At 28.2% G+C, this 17,606-nt stretch overlaps 1 protein-coding gene across 1 annotated transcript; it reads right to left on the bottom strand.

Moving 5' to 3' along the window:
* Nucleotides 1-10,932: 10,932 nt before the first annotated feature.
* Nucleotides 10,933-17,404, bottom strand: LOC139896164 (MLO-like protein 6). The gene is made up of 15 exons (XM_071878750.1): nucleotides 17,158-17,404; nucleotides 16,994-17,051; nucleotides 16,612-16,841; nucleotides 16,284-16,400; nucleotides 16,057-16,117; nucleotides 14,866-14,954; nucleotides 13,504-13,578; nucleotides 13,258-13,352; nucleotides 12,924-12,973; nucleotides 12,788-12,828; nucleotides 12,407-12,580; nucleotides 12,216-12,251; nucleotides 12,039-12,106; nucleotides 11,573-11,633; nucleotides 10,933-11,463 (listed from the first exon to the last, which is right to left on the bottom strand). The coding sequence occupies exons 1-15, from the start codon at nucleotides 17,278-17,280 to the stop codon at nucleotides 11,038-11,040; spliced, it is 1,704 nt and encodes a 567-aa protein (XP_071734851.1). The 5' UTR covers nucleotides 17,281-17,404; the 3' UTR covers nucleotides 10,933-11,037.
* Between the last annotated feature and the right edge of the window lie 202 nt (nucleotides 17,405-17,606).

Below are 17,606 nucleotides of genomic sequence, written 5' to 3'. Positions count from 1 at the left end.
TTCTAATAATAATCGAATCCTAATTATATTTAACACATATTTCTGTTGCTCCCCTTTCTTCTTCATCTGTCAAATTGAAATCGACCAAGGATCCCATCCAAGTAGCAATGAGTTATTTAATTTGTTTTAGGATTGTACATTATATAAAAAATGATTTATTATAGGTATTAATTCATTTAAACGAAAAAAAAACCCATTACAGCAGCGACTGCTCGTAAATGTAAAAAAAAAAAAAAAAAAAAATTTGCTTTTTAATTTTGAGAACGTTTTAGACAATGATCTCTACATGAAAAAGTTTCTAAATCATACCCATAAACTTTCTACTTCATCAATTTAACTGGAGATTTCAAAACAAGTTCAAATTTTGATGAAGAACAAATGTTGACTTTTTCAATTTAAAACTTTGACTCTTAAATTAGAATTCGTTATAATGAATTGGAGTTTGAAAGTTTCCAGATAGTTTAAGTAAATGATTTCAAACACAACTACATTTTTAAATTTTTTAAATTCATTTGATTTCAAACTATTGTTAATTCTTGTCAAGAACACTAAGAACACTAAATCAAATTTTGAGTTTTAAGGTGTTTTAGATATTTATTTCTATATGAATTGTGTAGGAAATCACCACTGGAAACTTTTAAAATCACTAATTGAACTTTAAACATTAAAACGAACTCTAATTTGATCTTTGTTAAAATATTTGACTTTTTGAAAAATAATCTTTGACTCGTAAATTTGAAATTAATAAAAAGAATTGGAAGTTAGAAACTTACAGACTGTTTGCTTATTAGATTCCCAACACAACTGTATTTCCAGATTTTGCTAATTCATTTGAAAATGGGTTTTTGTGATTTTGAAGTCAAGAACAGAGTTTGAACAATTTTTTTTTTCCAGTTTTAATTCGATTAAACAATACAGGGTATGAGATATATAATGTATGATTGCTGTTCTTTGATCGCGACTGGTAACTAACGACAGAAACAAAAATGTTACACAGTAGTGATAGCTATGTGTAACTAGATGGTACCAATTATCATTCCTTTTTATATTTTATGTAATTAAATTAATATTAATAATTAAAATATATTAATAATAATAATAATCATTACATTTATGATATTAAAAGAATAAAAATGATAATACTGATATTATTAATGATAAATAAAATAAATTTTATTATTTCCTAATAGTAATGATAATAATAAAATAAAATGATAATTTTAATGGAAATAATAAGTTGATAATAATTAATAATAATGATAACTATAATATTAGCATTAATAATATTATAACAAATAAAATGTATCAAATCTCATATCTATATTAATAATACTAGTATCGATATTATTATTAAAAGTATTAACAGTATTATTATAATAATTATATTTAATATATTAATATTACAATTTATAGATTATATAATATAACTATATCATATATATTATATAATAATGTATATTATAATAATAATAATAATAATATCTAGTAATATTGAAGATATAACAAGTTACATGTTTTCATTTTTAATTTCAATTGATTAAATTGTATTTTATTATTTCAAGCTATTATATATACTTTTGTTTATGTTTTTATATATAGATATATACCTATATATATACACACTTATTTACGTATCTATATATATTTATTTGTAACTTATTTGTTCGTGAATCGTCGGTAATGGTCGAATGGTAATTGAATACATGGACATAGTTTCAAAGTTTTCGAGACTCGACATTATAGACTTTGCTTATTGTGTCGGAAACATATAAAGATTAAGTTTAAATTTGATCGGAAATTTCCGGGTCATCACAGTACCTACCCTTTAAAGAAATTTCATCCCGACATTTGAGTGAGGTGGTCATGGCTAACAATAAAAATGTTTTCATGACGAATATGAGTTGATAAATTGAGTTTTATCATCATTGAGTAATATGGATAAAAATAATTCGATTATTCGAAGAGTACGAATGAAGCTATCACCAAAGAGTGAAATAGGAAAGTAAAGCTTCATCTTAACTTTTGACAGAGTCAGGGTTGAATTTAGAAAATAAGGTGCGTCTTAACTTTTGACTTTGTCTTGGTTGAATTCCAGAATTCAAGGGATTTAAAGAAAATCTTCAAAACTTAAAAGATTTGATTCTTCGGCGAGTAAGGACATTAAGATCTCTATAATTAAATACGGTGATCTGCCTCGATTTACTCTGTCTGATAATTCAATTATAAATTAAGCTCTTCCGTTCCATTATTCTCACCATTCCTATACTTTCTTTCTTAGTTCATACATACAAAAAATTGTGAAAATGCTTAATCCAGTTCTAATCCTTGATATTTTTCTAATTATCATTTCTGTCATCCTTCTTTTCGATCTTCCTCCGGTAGAATCTGTTTACTTCTACTATTACCTTGGGATGATACTATTCTTAATTATACCGTGTCTTTATATTGCTATTCATATTAATATCCACGGTTTGTAATCTCCGTGTTGTTATTGGGCTTTATATTTTCTCTTATATTTCGAAGTCCTTGCTTATGTTTTCTATAATCATTGTCATCCCAAGATAATACTCCCCCCTATTTTCTGCAATTTATACTCCAATTTCTACTTCGGAGCTTTGTCCCTTCGTTTCTTCTTCTTATGATTGGGCATCTCTTGTAATGGTCCAGAATTCGTAGATATAAGTTTCAGAATGAACATTGTTAATGTTCTAAGAAAAAAACGGTAATAACACAATTTGACTTGTCAAATTACCAGAATTCAAGGAAAGATAGGACTATCAAGAAAAACATTTTCTTGATATGTTTATAGATTAGACAGAACGTAAGAGTCTGTAACATGGCACATGTTGACGTTATGATCTGTGATTCATCACGTTCCATTTAGAAACTCAGCATGACTTAATGTAATATAATCACGTTGATCAAGTGTCGTTATATTATACTAACTCATGCATCAGTTCCCAACATTACTTCAATAACATTCATATTTTAAGCTCAAAATTTTACAGAATATAGAAACTAACAGTTTCTATATGATGTAACACTGATAGCGTGAAGAGATTAATGATTTCAGATAAGAATAGTTATGAAAATATCTTCAGAAATATGGAAGATATTTATAATGAAAGATATGATGATATCTTAGAATTTCTAATATCGAAGGATGGTGAAGAAAATTTGTCCGCAAGAGTTTGGAGTCAGAAGCAAGGTATTCGCTAAAGATTTCATCCGAAACAGTATCATCGGGATTCTTAATGTACAAATTTAGTCCTTGTGATTTGTTCAGAGACTCTTTCGTAGTTTGCTCAATCAGTTTTTCAGTTTCAAACTTCTTCTGAGCGTTTTCAACACTCCATTCTTTATCATCAAACTTTTGACTGTTAAGGCAGTCTTCAATTTTTGCTGCTTCATCAGCTTTTTCAGAATTCGGAGATTTGATTCGTAAGTTAGAGTGCTTTTCAGGAATTCAGAGATTCCGAATTGAAATTTATCAGTCCAGAAGATATACGTTAAATATATAACTGTTGACATAGGAACGCTGCGAAATTCGAGAATTATCGATTAACGCTTCCCAATATTTGGTATGGCAACTATCGTTATAAGATGCCGATGAGTTCATGATATGACTTCAATAGATAAATATAGTGATTTGTTGGAGAGATTTAAGCCAAGGAGCAACGAGGTTGCTGGTACGTCTGCTGGTAAATATGATGGAATATAAAAGGTTCCCTGATAATAATAAAAGAGTACGCATATATATCAAGATTATAATAAGGTTGTTTCGAACGAAAAGTCGAAATTGGCTTGTTGGAGCTGTGACAAAATTTGCTAATTTGGAAGGGATTACCAAGTTATTTTGGGTAATAATAATGCTAAAGGAGCTAACACAGATACGGGTTAAACGTTTTACTCAGGTTTCAAGTGTTTTCAGGTGCATAACTATATGTGTCAATCTCTTCTTCCGTAGATGAAGTGCGGTTGGTTCATACTCTCGATAGAGGTGTTTTCAAGAATCATGAAAGGTTTGAATGTAAATTGTAATTGTCAAAATACAAATGAGGTTTAAGATGAAATCAAGTGGCAAACTTGAAGAATTGTTTTGTTTCATATGTTATAATCAATATTTTAATTCATTTTTAATTGTCCAATCTTGATAGTCCACAGTCGATAGTCCACAGTTAACAGTCCAATAATTCATATATAGTTTAATTTATAATATTCGAATTAATTAATACGTATCGTGACCCGTGTACATGTCTCAGACTCGATCACAACTCAAATTATATATATTATTGTAGAATCAACCTCAACCCTGTATAGAGAACTCGATCATTACTGCATATAGAGTGTCTATGGTTATTCAAAATAATATATATAAATGCGTCGATATGATAAGTCAAAACCTTGTATACGTGTCCCGATATTTAAAGTGCGTAAAAATAAATAACAAAAATTAAATGACGATAAATAAAGTATTTAAAGTAAATAACAGAAATTAAATGACGATAAATAAAGTGCGTAAAGTAAATAACAGAAATTAAATGACGATAAATAAATTTGAAAGAATGTAAATTGCGATAATTAAATTACGATAATATAAAATGTAATCAGTTAGCTAGGAACAATTAGCTAGGAACAGTTAGCGTGGATTCTTAACAAAATTTCTCATAGTTAATTTGTTTGTTTCTAATAATTTTTATTTTGTCCAATGTTTTCTTCATTATGCCACTTGTCGGATCCTGATAGGTCAAAATCCAAATATGAAATTAAATAAAAATGGTTATTCTGTGGTGAACGGATACATATATCTGTAGATGTAAGTAGGATAGTAAATGACTGTTGAATCAGATTCGAAGAATGTACAATATAACTTATTAATGTGAAATCTAAATATTCCTCGGGTATTACCTACCCGTTAAAATATTTTCACCATTAATGGTTTGTACAAAAGAATTTTAATTACAATCTTTATGAAAATATACTTACATATATATTTTCTTCAGATGTAATCATGAATTTAATGAGTCAATATGATATTAGACTCATTTGATTTACCGTTAGAATAAGAATATATAATCTCTAAAATATTAAAGATTATATAATCGCCATGTCGAACGAAGATAAATAACGTAGAATGATTCGTAGAACGATGATTATGCTCGAGGTATAGTATGCGATGTTGAGGCATGGATTGTTGATGGTACTGGTGCTGATTTTGATGGTACTGTTGATGCCGATGATGTTGATGAAGCTGGTAAATTTTGCACCATTTTCTCTAAATTGATTACTCGAGCGCGAAGCTTGTTGACTTCTTCCATTATTCCGGAATGATTTGTCGGTCGGAATGAGCGGATGAATAAGGTTTAGAATTTTGGATAGAATATAATCGTGTCGAGCTATCTAGCTACTCTGGAGATGAGGGTGAAAATGGTGTTTCAGACTGATTCGCCGGTAAGTGTTTCAGGTTCATCGCCAAGAGGTGAATTCGGTTGGTGGAAGGGATCGCCTTCTTTGCGTCTCCATTGATTAAGTCGACTACGAACCCATCAGATGAATTGGGGATGGCTGATTGATTGATTCCTTCTGGTGACACCGCTTTCGGAGCTTAGGTGAATATCCATGTCGGAATAGCTGTCGGAATAACTATCAAAATAGCTATCGGAATCTGAAGGACTCGAACTGGTTGAGGGATTCATCTCGTACGATCAGATGAAGGATTTTCGATAAGAAATAGATTATAGGATGTAGATTAGTACCCTGCAATACATAGTTTACATATGCATATATAATACTAAAATCCCATAAGTTACGGAGGAATCTACAGAAGTTGCCAGGCGGAGTCTACAGTAACAGATATGCTAAGATATGAATTAGCAAATACGCTAAGATACGAATTTTGTCTATACACTATTCATGCAATCATTGCAGTAAGATGTGTCTAGACTAAGAATGATAAGCAGGTAATTTCCTAAGGATGATAAGTAGGTAATTTTCGACACAAAATGATAAGCAAAACTTTTGACATGCAGACACAGTCGAAGTCCAGACTCACTAATGCATCCTAACGACTTATCAGTTAGACACACTAATGCAGACCTGGTTCGCTAAGACCACCGCTCTGATACCAACTTTCATGACCCGTCCTAATCCATCTGGACGAATACATTACATTTGGTTACATCGCGAGGTACTTGACCTCTATATGATACATTTTACAAACATTGCATTCGTTTTTAAAAGACAAACTTTCTTTACATTGAAAGTTGACGACATGCATACCATTTCATAATATATCTAACTATAATTGACTTAGTAATAATCTTGATAAACTCAACAACTCGAATGCAACGTCTTTTGAAATATGTCATGAATGATTCCAAGTAATATCTTTAGGATGAGCTAATGCACAGCGGAAGATTTCTTTCATACCTCAGAATAAACATGCTTTCAAGTGTCAACCAAAAGGTTGGTGAGTTCATTAGTTTAACATAAATAATCATTTTCATCATTTTAATAGACCACAAGATTTTCATATTCAGTTCTCATCAATAAACGTCCCATGCATAGAGACAAAAATATCATTCATATGGATTGAACACCTGGTAACCGACGTTAACTTAATGCATAGAATATCCCTGAAACAGAACCTCTCGTCTGTATAATAATCTCGAAGTACTAAAGCATTCGTACCCCGAATGGGACTTGTCAAGGTCTATAGATCTATCTTTAGGATTCGCGTCAATCAGGGGCCATTTTCCTAAATTCTTAGTTTACCGGACTTGAAGGGAAATATTCGGTTTAATAATCCAACCATAGAATGTAATTTTAAGTACTTGTGTCTATTTCGTAAAACATTTATAAAAGCAGCGTATGTATTCTCAGTCCCAAAAATATATATAGCAAAAGCATTTAAAAAGGGAGCAAATGAAACTCACCATACTGTATTTTGTAGTGAAAATACATATGACGACATTTAACAAGTGAACAATGTAGGGTTGGCCATGGGATTCACGAACCTATATCATTTGTATAATTATTAAAATATATAATGGAATCACATAATCTCAGTTATTAGTCTTTGTTATTTATATATTTTTAGTTATATAGAATCTATTCTAAAATTCATTAAAACTTTTACTTATATTATATCTTACTTTATATGTTATATTTATTTATTTTGTATATATATTTAAAATGATAAATATTTTTTATATATCTAGTTGTGTCAATATATCTAAATATATTATATGATCAGTATCATATTTAAAATCATTAGTTGGTTATATGTTAGTATTTATATAAATACTATTAATATGTTTGATATATTGTATATGAAATATTAATGTACTTTTAGTATATGTAAAGAGTATGTTTTATGTACAAAATATTTAGCTGTTAAAAATGTTAGTTTTGATAACAAGGATTTACTCATAATAATAATAATAATAATAATAATTTTATTTATAATGATAATACTAATAATTACATAAATGATACTAATACTAATATTAATAATAGTTCGTAATATTTTCATAATAACATTTATAATAATAATCTTAATTTTAATAGTACTTCTATTGTTATTAATGATACTACTAATAACATTAATAATGATGTTACATAATAGTAAAGTGATAGTAATATTAATCATAATCTTACTAATACCTAATAATAATAATAGTTGTTACTTACTACATATATTAGTAATATTAATAACAATAATAACTATAATACTAATATTAATAACAATAACAATAATAATCATAATAATAATAATAATAATAATAATAATAATAATAATAATAATAATAATAATAATAATAATAATAATAATAATGAGATATAAAAGTGTATACCCTTTTTCTAAAGCTTTTCCAAAAAAAAATGCCCACGACGAAACTCGAACCCGTGACCTCTCGTACCCCCATACACACTCTGAACCATCAAACTGTGACAGTTTTTCTAATAATAATCGAATCCTAATTATATTTAACACATATTTCTGTTGCTCCCCTTTCTTCTTCATCTGTCAAATTGAAATCGACCAAGGATCCCATCCAAGTAGCAATGAGTTATTTAATTTGTTTTAGGATTGTACATTATATAAAAAAATGATTTATAATAGGTATTAATTTATTTAAACAAAAATAAAAATAAAAATACCCATTACAGCAGCGACTGCTCGTAAATGTAAAAAATATATATATATATATATATTTTGCTTTTTAATTTTGAGAACGTTTTAGACAATGATCTCTACATGAAAAAGTTTCTAAATCATACCCATAAACTTTCTACTTCATCAATTTAACTGGAGATTTCAAAACAAGTTCAAATTTTGATGAAGAACAAATGTTGACTTTTTCAATTTAAAACTTTGACTCTTAAATTAGAATTCGTTATAATGAATTGGAGTTTGAAAGTTTCCAGATAGTTTAAGTAAATGATTTCAAACACAACTACATTTTTAAATTTTTGAAATTCATTTGATTTCAAACTATTGTTAATTCTTGTCAAGAACACTAAATCAAATTTTGAGTTTTAAGATGTTTTAGATATTTATTTCTATATGAATTGTGTAGGAAATCACCACTGGAAACTTTTAAAATCACTAATTGAACTTTAAACATTAAAACGAACTCTAATTTGATCTTTGTTCAAATATTTGACTTTTTGAAAAATAATCTTTGACTCGTAAATTTAAAATTAATAAAAAGAATTGGAAGTTAGAAACTTACAGATTGTTTGCTTATTAGATTTCCAACACAACTGTATTTCCAGATTTTGCTAATTCATTTGAAAATGGGTTTTTGTGATTTTGAAGTCAAGAACAGAGTTTGAACAAATTTTATTTTTTTTTATTTTTTTTATTTTCCAGTTTTAATTCGATTAAACAATACAGGGTATGAGATATATAATGTATGATTGCTGTTCTTTAATCGCGACTGGTAACAAACGACAGAAACAAAAATGTTACACAGTAGTGATAGCTATGTGTAACTAGATGGTACAAATTATCATTCCTTTTTATATTTTATGTAATTAAATTAATATTAATAATTAAAATATATTAATAATAATAATTATCATTACATTTATGATATTAAAAGAATAAAAATGATAATACTGATATTATTAATGATAAATAAAATAAATTTTATTATTTCCTAATAGTAATAGTAATGATAATAATAACATAAAATGATAATTTTAATGGAAATAATAAGTTGATAATAAGTTGATAATAATGATAACTATAATATTAGCATTAATAATATTATAACAAATAAAATGTATCAAATCTCATATCTATATTAATAATACTAGTATTGATATTATTATTAAAAGTATTAACAGTATTATTATAATAATTATATTTAATATATTAATATTACAATTTATAGATTATATAATATAACTATATCATATATATTATATAATAATCTATATTATAATAATAATAATAATATCTAGTAATATTGAAGATATAACAAGTTACATGTTTTCATTTTTAATTTCAATTGATTAAATTGTATTTTATTATTTCAAGCTATTATATATACTTTTGTTTATGTTTTTATATATAGATATATACCTATATATATACAAACTTATTTACGTATCTATATATATATTTATTTGTAACTTAATTGTTCGTGAATCATCGGTAATGGTCGAATGGTAATTGAATACATGGACATAGTTTCAAAGTTTTCGAGACTCAACATTATAGACTTTGCTTATCGTGTCGGAAACATATAAAGATTAAGTTTAAATTTGGTCGGAAATTTCCGGGTCATCACAACAACTGTTGGAAGTGTCGAAGAGTTGTAGTTGGAAATGGGTTAATGCAAAGACAAAAAATAAAATGGATGAAAATACCCTCATGAACCATGCCCGTTGGGTGACTTAACCACAGGTAACTAACGGACGTTGGGTTTGGGACCAGCGGCGTAATTTTATCTTTTATAAATTTTTGAAAGTATATGCAAAGAATTACAGACAACAACTAAAATATAAAGTATTCGTTTTAATTAACCCATTCTATACTTTTAAAGTGGTCTCCCAGTTGAAGGCCCATTTCCGAATCATAGATGGAGCTGGCCCTTAGCTTAAATGGGCCTAACATTATATAAACCAATCGAGCCTTTAATACTATTCCGTTAATATTAATATTAATTATTATTAAAAACCTAACTAATTCTTTTGTGATCGCCATGCCAAGTTAATTTTGAACTGAATTATCTATCTCATGCTGTGTTGCTGTTATCAATCACTTCACTACTTCACTATATTTAATAATTGAATTAAATTGAATGTTATTTATTCTGTTTATGCATGTATTATTGGTGTTCCTAAATAACTTCTTGTAGTAGATCATTATTAACATAGAGATTAAGTGTTATGTGCACGGCAAATCATACAAATCAAATCAAAAGTATATAAAGCTAACTAAGAGTGTGCTTGATAAAACTGAATGATTTAGCGCTGAATGGTTCAGAATCTGAATGATTTAAAGTCTTTGAATAAAGTTTGTTCTGAATGAAAATAAGCTGTTTGATAATCATTTAGAATGAACAATATGAACCGAGTAAAATTACCTTATTAACGCGTAACATGAATAAAAAATTCAATATAGTTGTTGATTAAGTGTTCAGGATATGATTTGAGGAGAATATTACAAAAAATTTACGCTCTTAATGGTTAAGAGAGCATTTCAGCTCTGAATGGTTCAGCACTGAATTCTGAACCATTCAGCACCATATGTCATTCAGAGGTCAGAAACAAACACGCTGAATGCTGAACGGTTCAGCATTCAGTGCTGAACTATTCCATTAAGAGGCAAACACACACACACCCTAAAGCTGATTTTATTTAAGTTTACGTATCTTTACAAACAAATATATGCTTCTAAATGTGACTAAACGAGTTAAATAACTTATATGCATAATTTGACGAATTAATCTATTTCAAGGTATTCAAATTCAAATTTATTGTACAATCTATATTAAGATTAAGATGACGTTGAATTATTTATCATATATAATATATATTTGGTCTTTTGTCAAATGAAAAATCTTTTGACACAACTTTGTGCTCGATTTCGATAGCAACACTAGAACATGATGCCCCATCATGAGATGATAAACTAGGTTCGTCAGCTTGATCCAAACCATCTATGTAGCTAAGTTCGATCTCATGATGAAATGTACTAGATTCATTCGTTGGGTATGGGTGCGCCGTTGGTGGACCATGATCAACATCCCAATTCTCGTTTGGGTACATTTCGATATTGCTACGATAGTTAGCTAGAAGGTGATCTGGGGACAAATTACTTGACATTGGGCTCATTTGCCCCGATCTCTTGTTTTCTTTTATACGTTTTCTTGCACTGTGGCTCCATTTTTTCAGAGCAGCTATTACTCTCTCGTTGAATATAGTTGGTCTCATTGTCGACCCCATCTATGATTATGAAACATATAAAAGTTGACAATTTATATTGTTATACTGATAAAGCCAGTATTTTGAAGATGTTATATAGTGTTAACTTGATGATCGATCTGTTTCTCACCTGAGTGACGAGGGCGTATAAAGGAAGAGTTACATAACTGCATAGGATCTGAATTAGAACCCTGAAAAAAGAACATAATTAATAAGTATAAATCTACGCATCTAGCCATCTAGGTATATATTTATCACTCTTGCTAGTTATTTACTAGTACTAGCAATGAACATGTTGCTATAGATCCTTTGGTAGAATTCACGGAAGTACTAATTAAGGTGTTCCAGACGTTTTTACCCAGACTTTTTATTTTGGTGAAAACATAAAATAAAATGATGTTTTATTCTGTCTGCAAACTTGCGGACTTAGAAATATGTTTCTAAGTGCGGTAGACAAGATTAAGTTATTTTTCAGACGTAAATACAAACAATCTTCACTATTTAGCATATAGACCTTTAGGCCACATCTTCTTTACAGACATGGTTTGCAGAGATGAAAACATCTTAAAAATAAATAGCACCTAAGAGACACTCACCCCATTGTGATTCTGATGATAAGATCCTCCAAATGCTCATGAAAACAAGATTTTAATCCAAATTGATACTGCAACCATTTGAAAAATGGAGAACATATTCACAAATTCTCTTAATTAGTAGATAGATAGGATATTACATGTGTACGGTAATGCGTGTGAGTGTGTGTGAGATCTTACCGCAGTCCATGAAAAAAAGGCGAGCTGAAATGAATTCTGCAATTTTCATAATCAAATACCAACAAAGTCAATGTCAATCCAAAAGTTTGGAATGATTCAATAACTAATTAGTTATAAATGAATATATATTTTTATTTGGTTCTGTAAAACTTTTGGTCTCTCTCGCGATAATACATATGGTAGTTAAGTACCTGAAAAAGGACAAAGTTGAGGAGATAGAGAAGCATACGAGGACGATTAAACCAAAAGAGATCGTCACCAGGTTCAACCACTGGTTCACCCTTCATAATCATCCCTCTTTCTTGGAATTTTAATCCCATTTTGGTGATTGTCATTTGTAGTTTTGTCCCTACCAGTAACACAATCTGCATACCATTTATATTCATATATTCATGTCATATAATAAGCAGTCAATCATGGTACAGAAATTAATTAAGAGACAGATTATTTAAGTTTTATGCATGAACTACAAAAGTTACATATATTGTAAATTACTTTCTGGTTAATTATGGATTCTCAACTTAGTATGAAAATATTGTTTTAAGACAAAACACATTACATTTTTCACTTACAATCAAGGGAAGAAAGGGTAGCCATAAATATGAATACCATCCTGCAAGTCCAGAAAAAAATATATATGTACCAGTTTTTAAAAGAAAATAAAATTTGATTATTATAGAATAAATATATGCACATATATAAACTAACCATGAGTGTTGAAGAGCAAAAACGCGATGGCAAATAACCAAATCGGTGGACTGCCATAAAAGCATAAATTATATTTAGTTTTATAAAGCCTCTTTAATTTGTAAATAATTACTCTGTACTTGTAATTTACCTAATTAACTATATCATATTTAAAAAAATTGAATACGGAGTAACAAATAACTTACATCCTTCATTTGTAAAATGTAACTCATTTCAAGTTGCAAATTCAATTTAACATATACGTAGTCTATATTTAGAACTTAGATACAGAGAACTATGGAGTTATTATTTTTTGTTATTATATCGAGTATAAACATGAGTATTTAATTGGTACCTGATTTCCAGAACCACCTTAAAATCTTCTTCAAGTGATCTATTGATGTAATTTTGAAAATTGAATCCTGAATGGCTACGGGGTGCCAAATGTGCCTATTAAAAAACAATGCATGAATCAAAAGTTAATTAGAAGTTAGGGTACTATTGTACTAATGATGAAAATTAACGATCAAGTAATTAATTAATTACATCAATGCGACGACATATATAATTGATTGAATACAAATTTTAGATGCAAGCTTACCATGATGAATCCACGTCTCAACGCCAAGTAGTCAACTTTAGGCACCGATCTACCAAATTGTCTATAAAAAGAAACCTAAAATTGTAAAATCAAAATGTTAGTATATATATTTCTTCATATTTGAGTTTCCTTTTTTTCACCATAAACAAGGAAATGTAGAACAAATGGCATGATTCATTACACCCTGTATATAAAAACAACGCATGCTCCTATAGTGCACACTAGTTAAACGTAGTAACCTTTAAAATATGTAATTACATTATTACCCCTTATATAATTATATATATTAAATTAATTAATATTAAATTTTTTTTCGCTTTTATATATCACTAGTGAAATGACCCGTAGAATCACGGTTTATTTAAATGAAACAGTTTAATGATATGTTTTAGGTATTAAGTGAAAGTAAATGCTTAAGTCGTTTAGTTTAATGACGCGTTGAACCACAAATTATGACTAAGAAACTTGTTGTTATTTTTACAAACATATTGATATAGTTAACTTGGTCAGAATAAATGAACTACATTTATTCTCCCACCATTTTCTTCCATTTTTTTCATCACAATTATTATTTTTCTTGTCATAAAAGCTACATTACAACATTTTATTGAGACGTGTATTTCACGTACATATGTAACGTGATTAATCCCGAAAAGAGAACCCATATTTAAATAATAATAATGTAATAATAAAATTTGCTCAAAAATTGAGTATTTATATTTTTAATAATAACTGTTAGTAGTAACAAATGTCTCTTTAATTTTTTTTAAACTAACATACAATTATTATATGAAGGTTCTACAATATGCTTCAAAATTTGTATATGTGTTCATGTGGTGTTTTGTAAAAGATTGTACTCCGTACATTTTGTTTTAAAGTTTGTACATATGATCATGAAGATGTTTTATCATAAGGTTGTACATAATATTTCAGATATTGTACATATGGTCATGAGTGTTTTATCATAAAGTTGTATATAATGTATCAAATATTGTACGTAATGCTTCATATATTATACAATTAACATGTTAATCTTTTTATTAAAAACAATTAATTCTTTTAATAACATCATCATGAGAGATTTTAGAAATTTTTTCTTTATTTTTGAATTTTTTTAAGCTTGGATAATCTTTATTTATGACATTATTGTTTTAAAAATTAATATTAATATGATAATATAGATTTGACATTTAATTTAGTTATTACATCTATAAATTTTAGCTCTAGCTACCAACTAACTTCATCCAATCTCACCTTTATACCGAAATAGAATATAGAAAAAATATTGATATTGATAATGAAACTTATAAAAGGAAATAAAAAACCAAAATCAAAAAACAAGAGAATAGATGAGATAGTTACGATCCAAAGTAAAAGGGGAGATTGACTCCAAAAGCTGACGTGTCTTCTTCCGAAAGAAGTGTCTCTTGCAAATCTGAATCTTTTTGAATCTACATATAATATACAAATATATATAAATATAAACTTGTGAAATGACCCGTGTAACTACGGGTTTGTTTAAACGAAACAGTTTAATGATATATTATAGGTATTAAGTGAACGTAAATGATAAAGTTATTTAGTTTAATGACCCGTGAAATCACAGAGTTCGACTAAGAAACTCGTCAGCTGAACATTTCATCAAACACCTAAAATGCATATTAAACAATCCACATCCAATCATAAGAGATAATATTGGTCGTTATTCTATTCTAAAAGTGCAAATTAAAATATAAATTTAGAATTGGTTTCTTTCTGCCTAGCTTTTATATTTTCTCGTACTCAATTTAAAATAATTAATTAAAATAATTCAAAATTATTTAATTTTAATATATAAATAATTATTAATAAGATTTAATAATAATAATTAATTAAGAAAATTTAATTTTAATTTAAAATTATTTAGATTAATGACATCACCCACCATGCTTAGATTTTTTCTTTTATTTTTTAGTTTTTTTAACAAAAGAATTAGTCTAATAATAACGTTATCATTATAGAATTTTAATAGAAATAAATAATATATATAATATAAGAAAATAATAATGTTATTTAATTAGTAGTATATCGTATCATGCATGGTAACCTTTAAAAGTACGTTGACCTAGACATTTTAAGTTAATTTCTTCATTAACTTGACCCGTACGTGCTACTGACTTTGACTAAAAGATCTCAAAATTACGTGTTACCTGGGGAACTAATTAGCTAGGGTAGTACAGTATATATGTGTCTAATCTATAATTACTACAGTATAGATTTAAAGAGGTATGTTTTTTTTATACTTTATTTATCATTATCATTTACTATCATTATCATGAAAGCAAAAATGATTTTTAAATAAATAATTGATTTTACCTATAGTCAGAATTGATATTTAGAATGATGGTATGAACAATGTTTGTTTGTTATGTAAGCTGAATTCAAAGGATTCAAGTGCTTATATACAACCTTTATTGCAATAGATTAATATATTTATCTCTTTATAAATTTTTATTGTATGTTTGAGACCAACAACAATAATATTTATATATAGCAGTTGTTGTACATGCATACCATGAGAGAATTGATACTCTACTGTTTTTGTCTCCATTTCCCATTTATTCCAACTTCTCATCTGTATAACAACAAAAATAATCAAATTGCATCACAATGTTTTCAGTTTCCAAAAAGGATAGTATAAGGCACATTAATATTAGTTCTGTTTTTAAGTCTTCTTTTCAATTTTCAGTATTAAAAAATGATGATGACAAACACAATGTTTATGTACATTAGTTTGTTACCTTGAGTCCAGCTAGAGAGACGGTGAGGATACAGTAAAGAACGTGAGATACGGCCAACACGAAGATGAATATATGAAGCTGATGAACCCCATCATACGATATAAACGACACCTTTCCCTACAATTTATTGAAGAATAAAAAAATACAACAAATGAAAATAGTATTGACTTATTAAGAAATTAAAGGGAGGTGATTTGTACACCTAAAAAATTAGCAATGTACTGTACTATTAAAGCGTTATACATTACAATGTCTGTTTTTGGTGGTGGTGTACAAATCAACATCAAACGTCCTTTATAAGAAAAACTATTGAAATAATTAATTTCACCTGTTCAGCACATTTGTTGTCACCACTGTTTCCTGCCAAAATCCGGCGACTAGTTTCCGGCCAATTGAGAAGTCTCCGGCAACTCTCTGTTTCATTGTAATTCCATGTTTCCTCATTCCGATTGGTGCATGGATGCCACGTTGATGCTGCACTTTCTGATATACATATTTTTGTTATTGGAGTTGTTCCAACCGACAGTAGCAACGACATAAATCCCATCAAGATAAGTTCTACAACAAACACCAAAAGAAATTTATATCTTAATCAATAAGTTGGAGTTAACTAAATTAAGTTTCTGTTAAAAAAAGTTAAAATTAACTTGATAAAATCAAACTTTGTTACATTACATGATAGGGAGTATAATAATTAGTATTTGTAGTACCTGCTTTGATCTTTTCTAGTGATTCATAGAGACCGCTTTTGTGAGTCTTCTTGAACCACTAATTAACAATAACATTCAACCATAAGTACTTATAATGTTACATAATGTCATTTGAGAAAAAAATACTAAAACAAAACTATACAGAATTTGAATTGTATGCTTACTTGTTCAATTTTACGTGTGATTTGTTCGATAACGATGGAGATCACGATTAACGCAGAACACACGGTGGCCAAGGCCCAAGTAGGTGTTTGCTCCAAAGACCTTCCTTGACTTGAGCTAACCATAGTATAATCTTAATCTTCGAAACGAGAATACGGTTATGTAACAATAATTCTAATTAGATAATAAGCACGCACACTGTATAGATGATTATTAAGGTAGTTATCTCTTGTTTCGTTGATTTGAATAGAGAGATTAAATTCTCAAATGAATTATAACATGTTTGAATTATGTATGAGACTAGGGATTTATAAGGTAAGGAGATGAAAAATATTTATGGCCAACAATGTCACTCTATACCCCTAGACTTTGTCCACTTAAGCCAAATTGTCCATATACCACAGTAAACGATAGGAATGGATCGAATATGTATCGGATGATTTCAAATTCA

Source organism: Rutidosis leptorrhynchoides, chromosome 3 (assembly GCF_046630445.1).
Source record: "Rutidosis leptorrhynchoides isolate AG116_Rl617_1_P2 chromosome 3, CSIRO_AGI_Rlap_v1, whole genome shotgun sequence".
Lineage (NCBI taxonomy): Eukaryota > Viridiplantae > Streptophyta > Magnoliopsida > Asterales > Asteraceae > Rutidosis > Rutidosis leptorrhynchoides.
This window is presented reverse-complemented; position numbering and strand designations above follow the sequence as displayed.

Excerpts from the sequence above, each read along its gene's own strand:
- LOC139896164 (XM_071878750.1), bottom strand. The coding sequence starts at position 17,280 with ATGGTTAGCTCAAGTCAAGGAAGGTCTTTGGAGCAAACACCTACTTGG. Across the intron at positions 17,052-17,157 it reads TCACACGTAAAATTGAACAA|TGGTTCAAGAAGACTCACAA; the intron begins GTAAGCATACAA and ends ATTGTTAATTAG. Across the intron at positions 13,579-14,865 it reads CTCCCCTTTTACTTTGGATC|GTTTCTTTTTATAGACAATT; the intron begins GTAACTATCTCA and ends TTACAATTTTAG.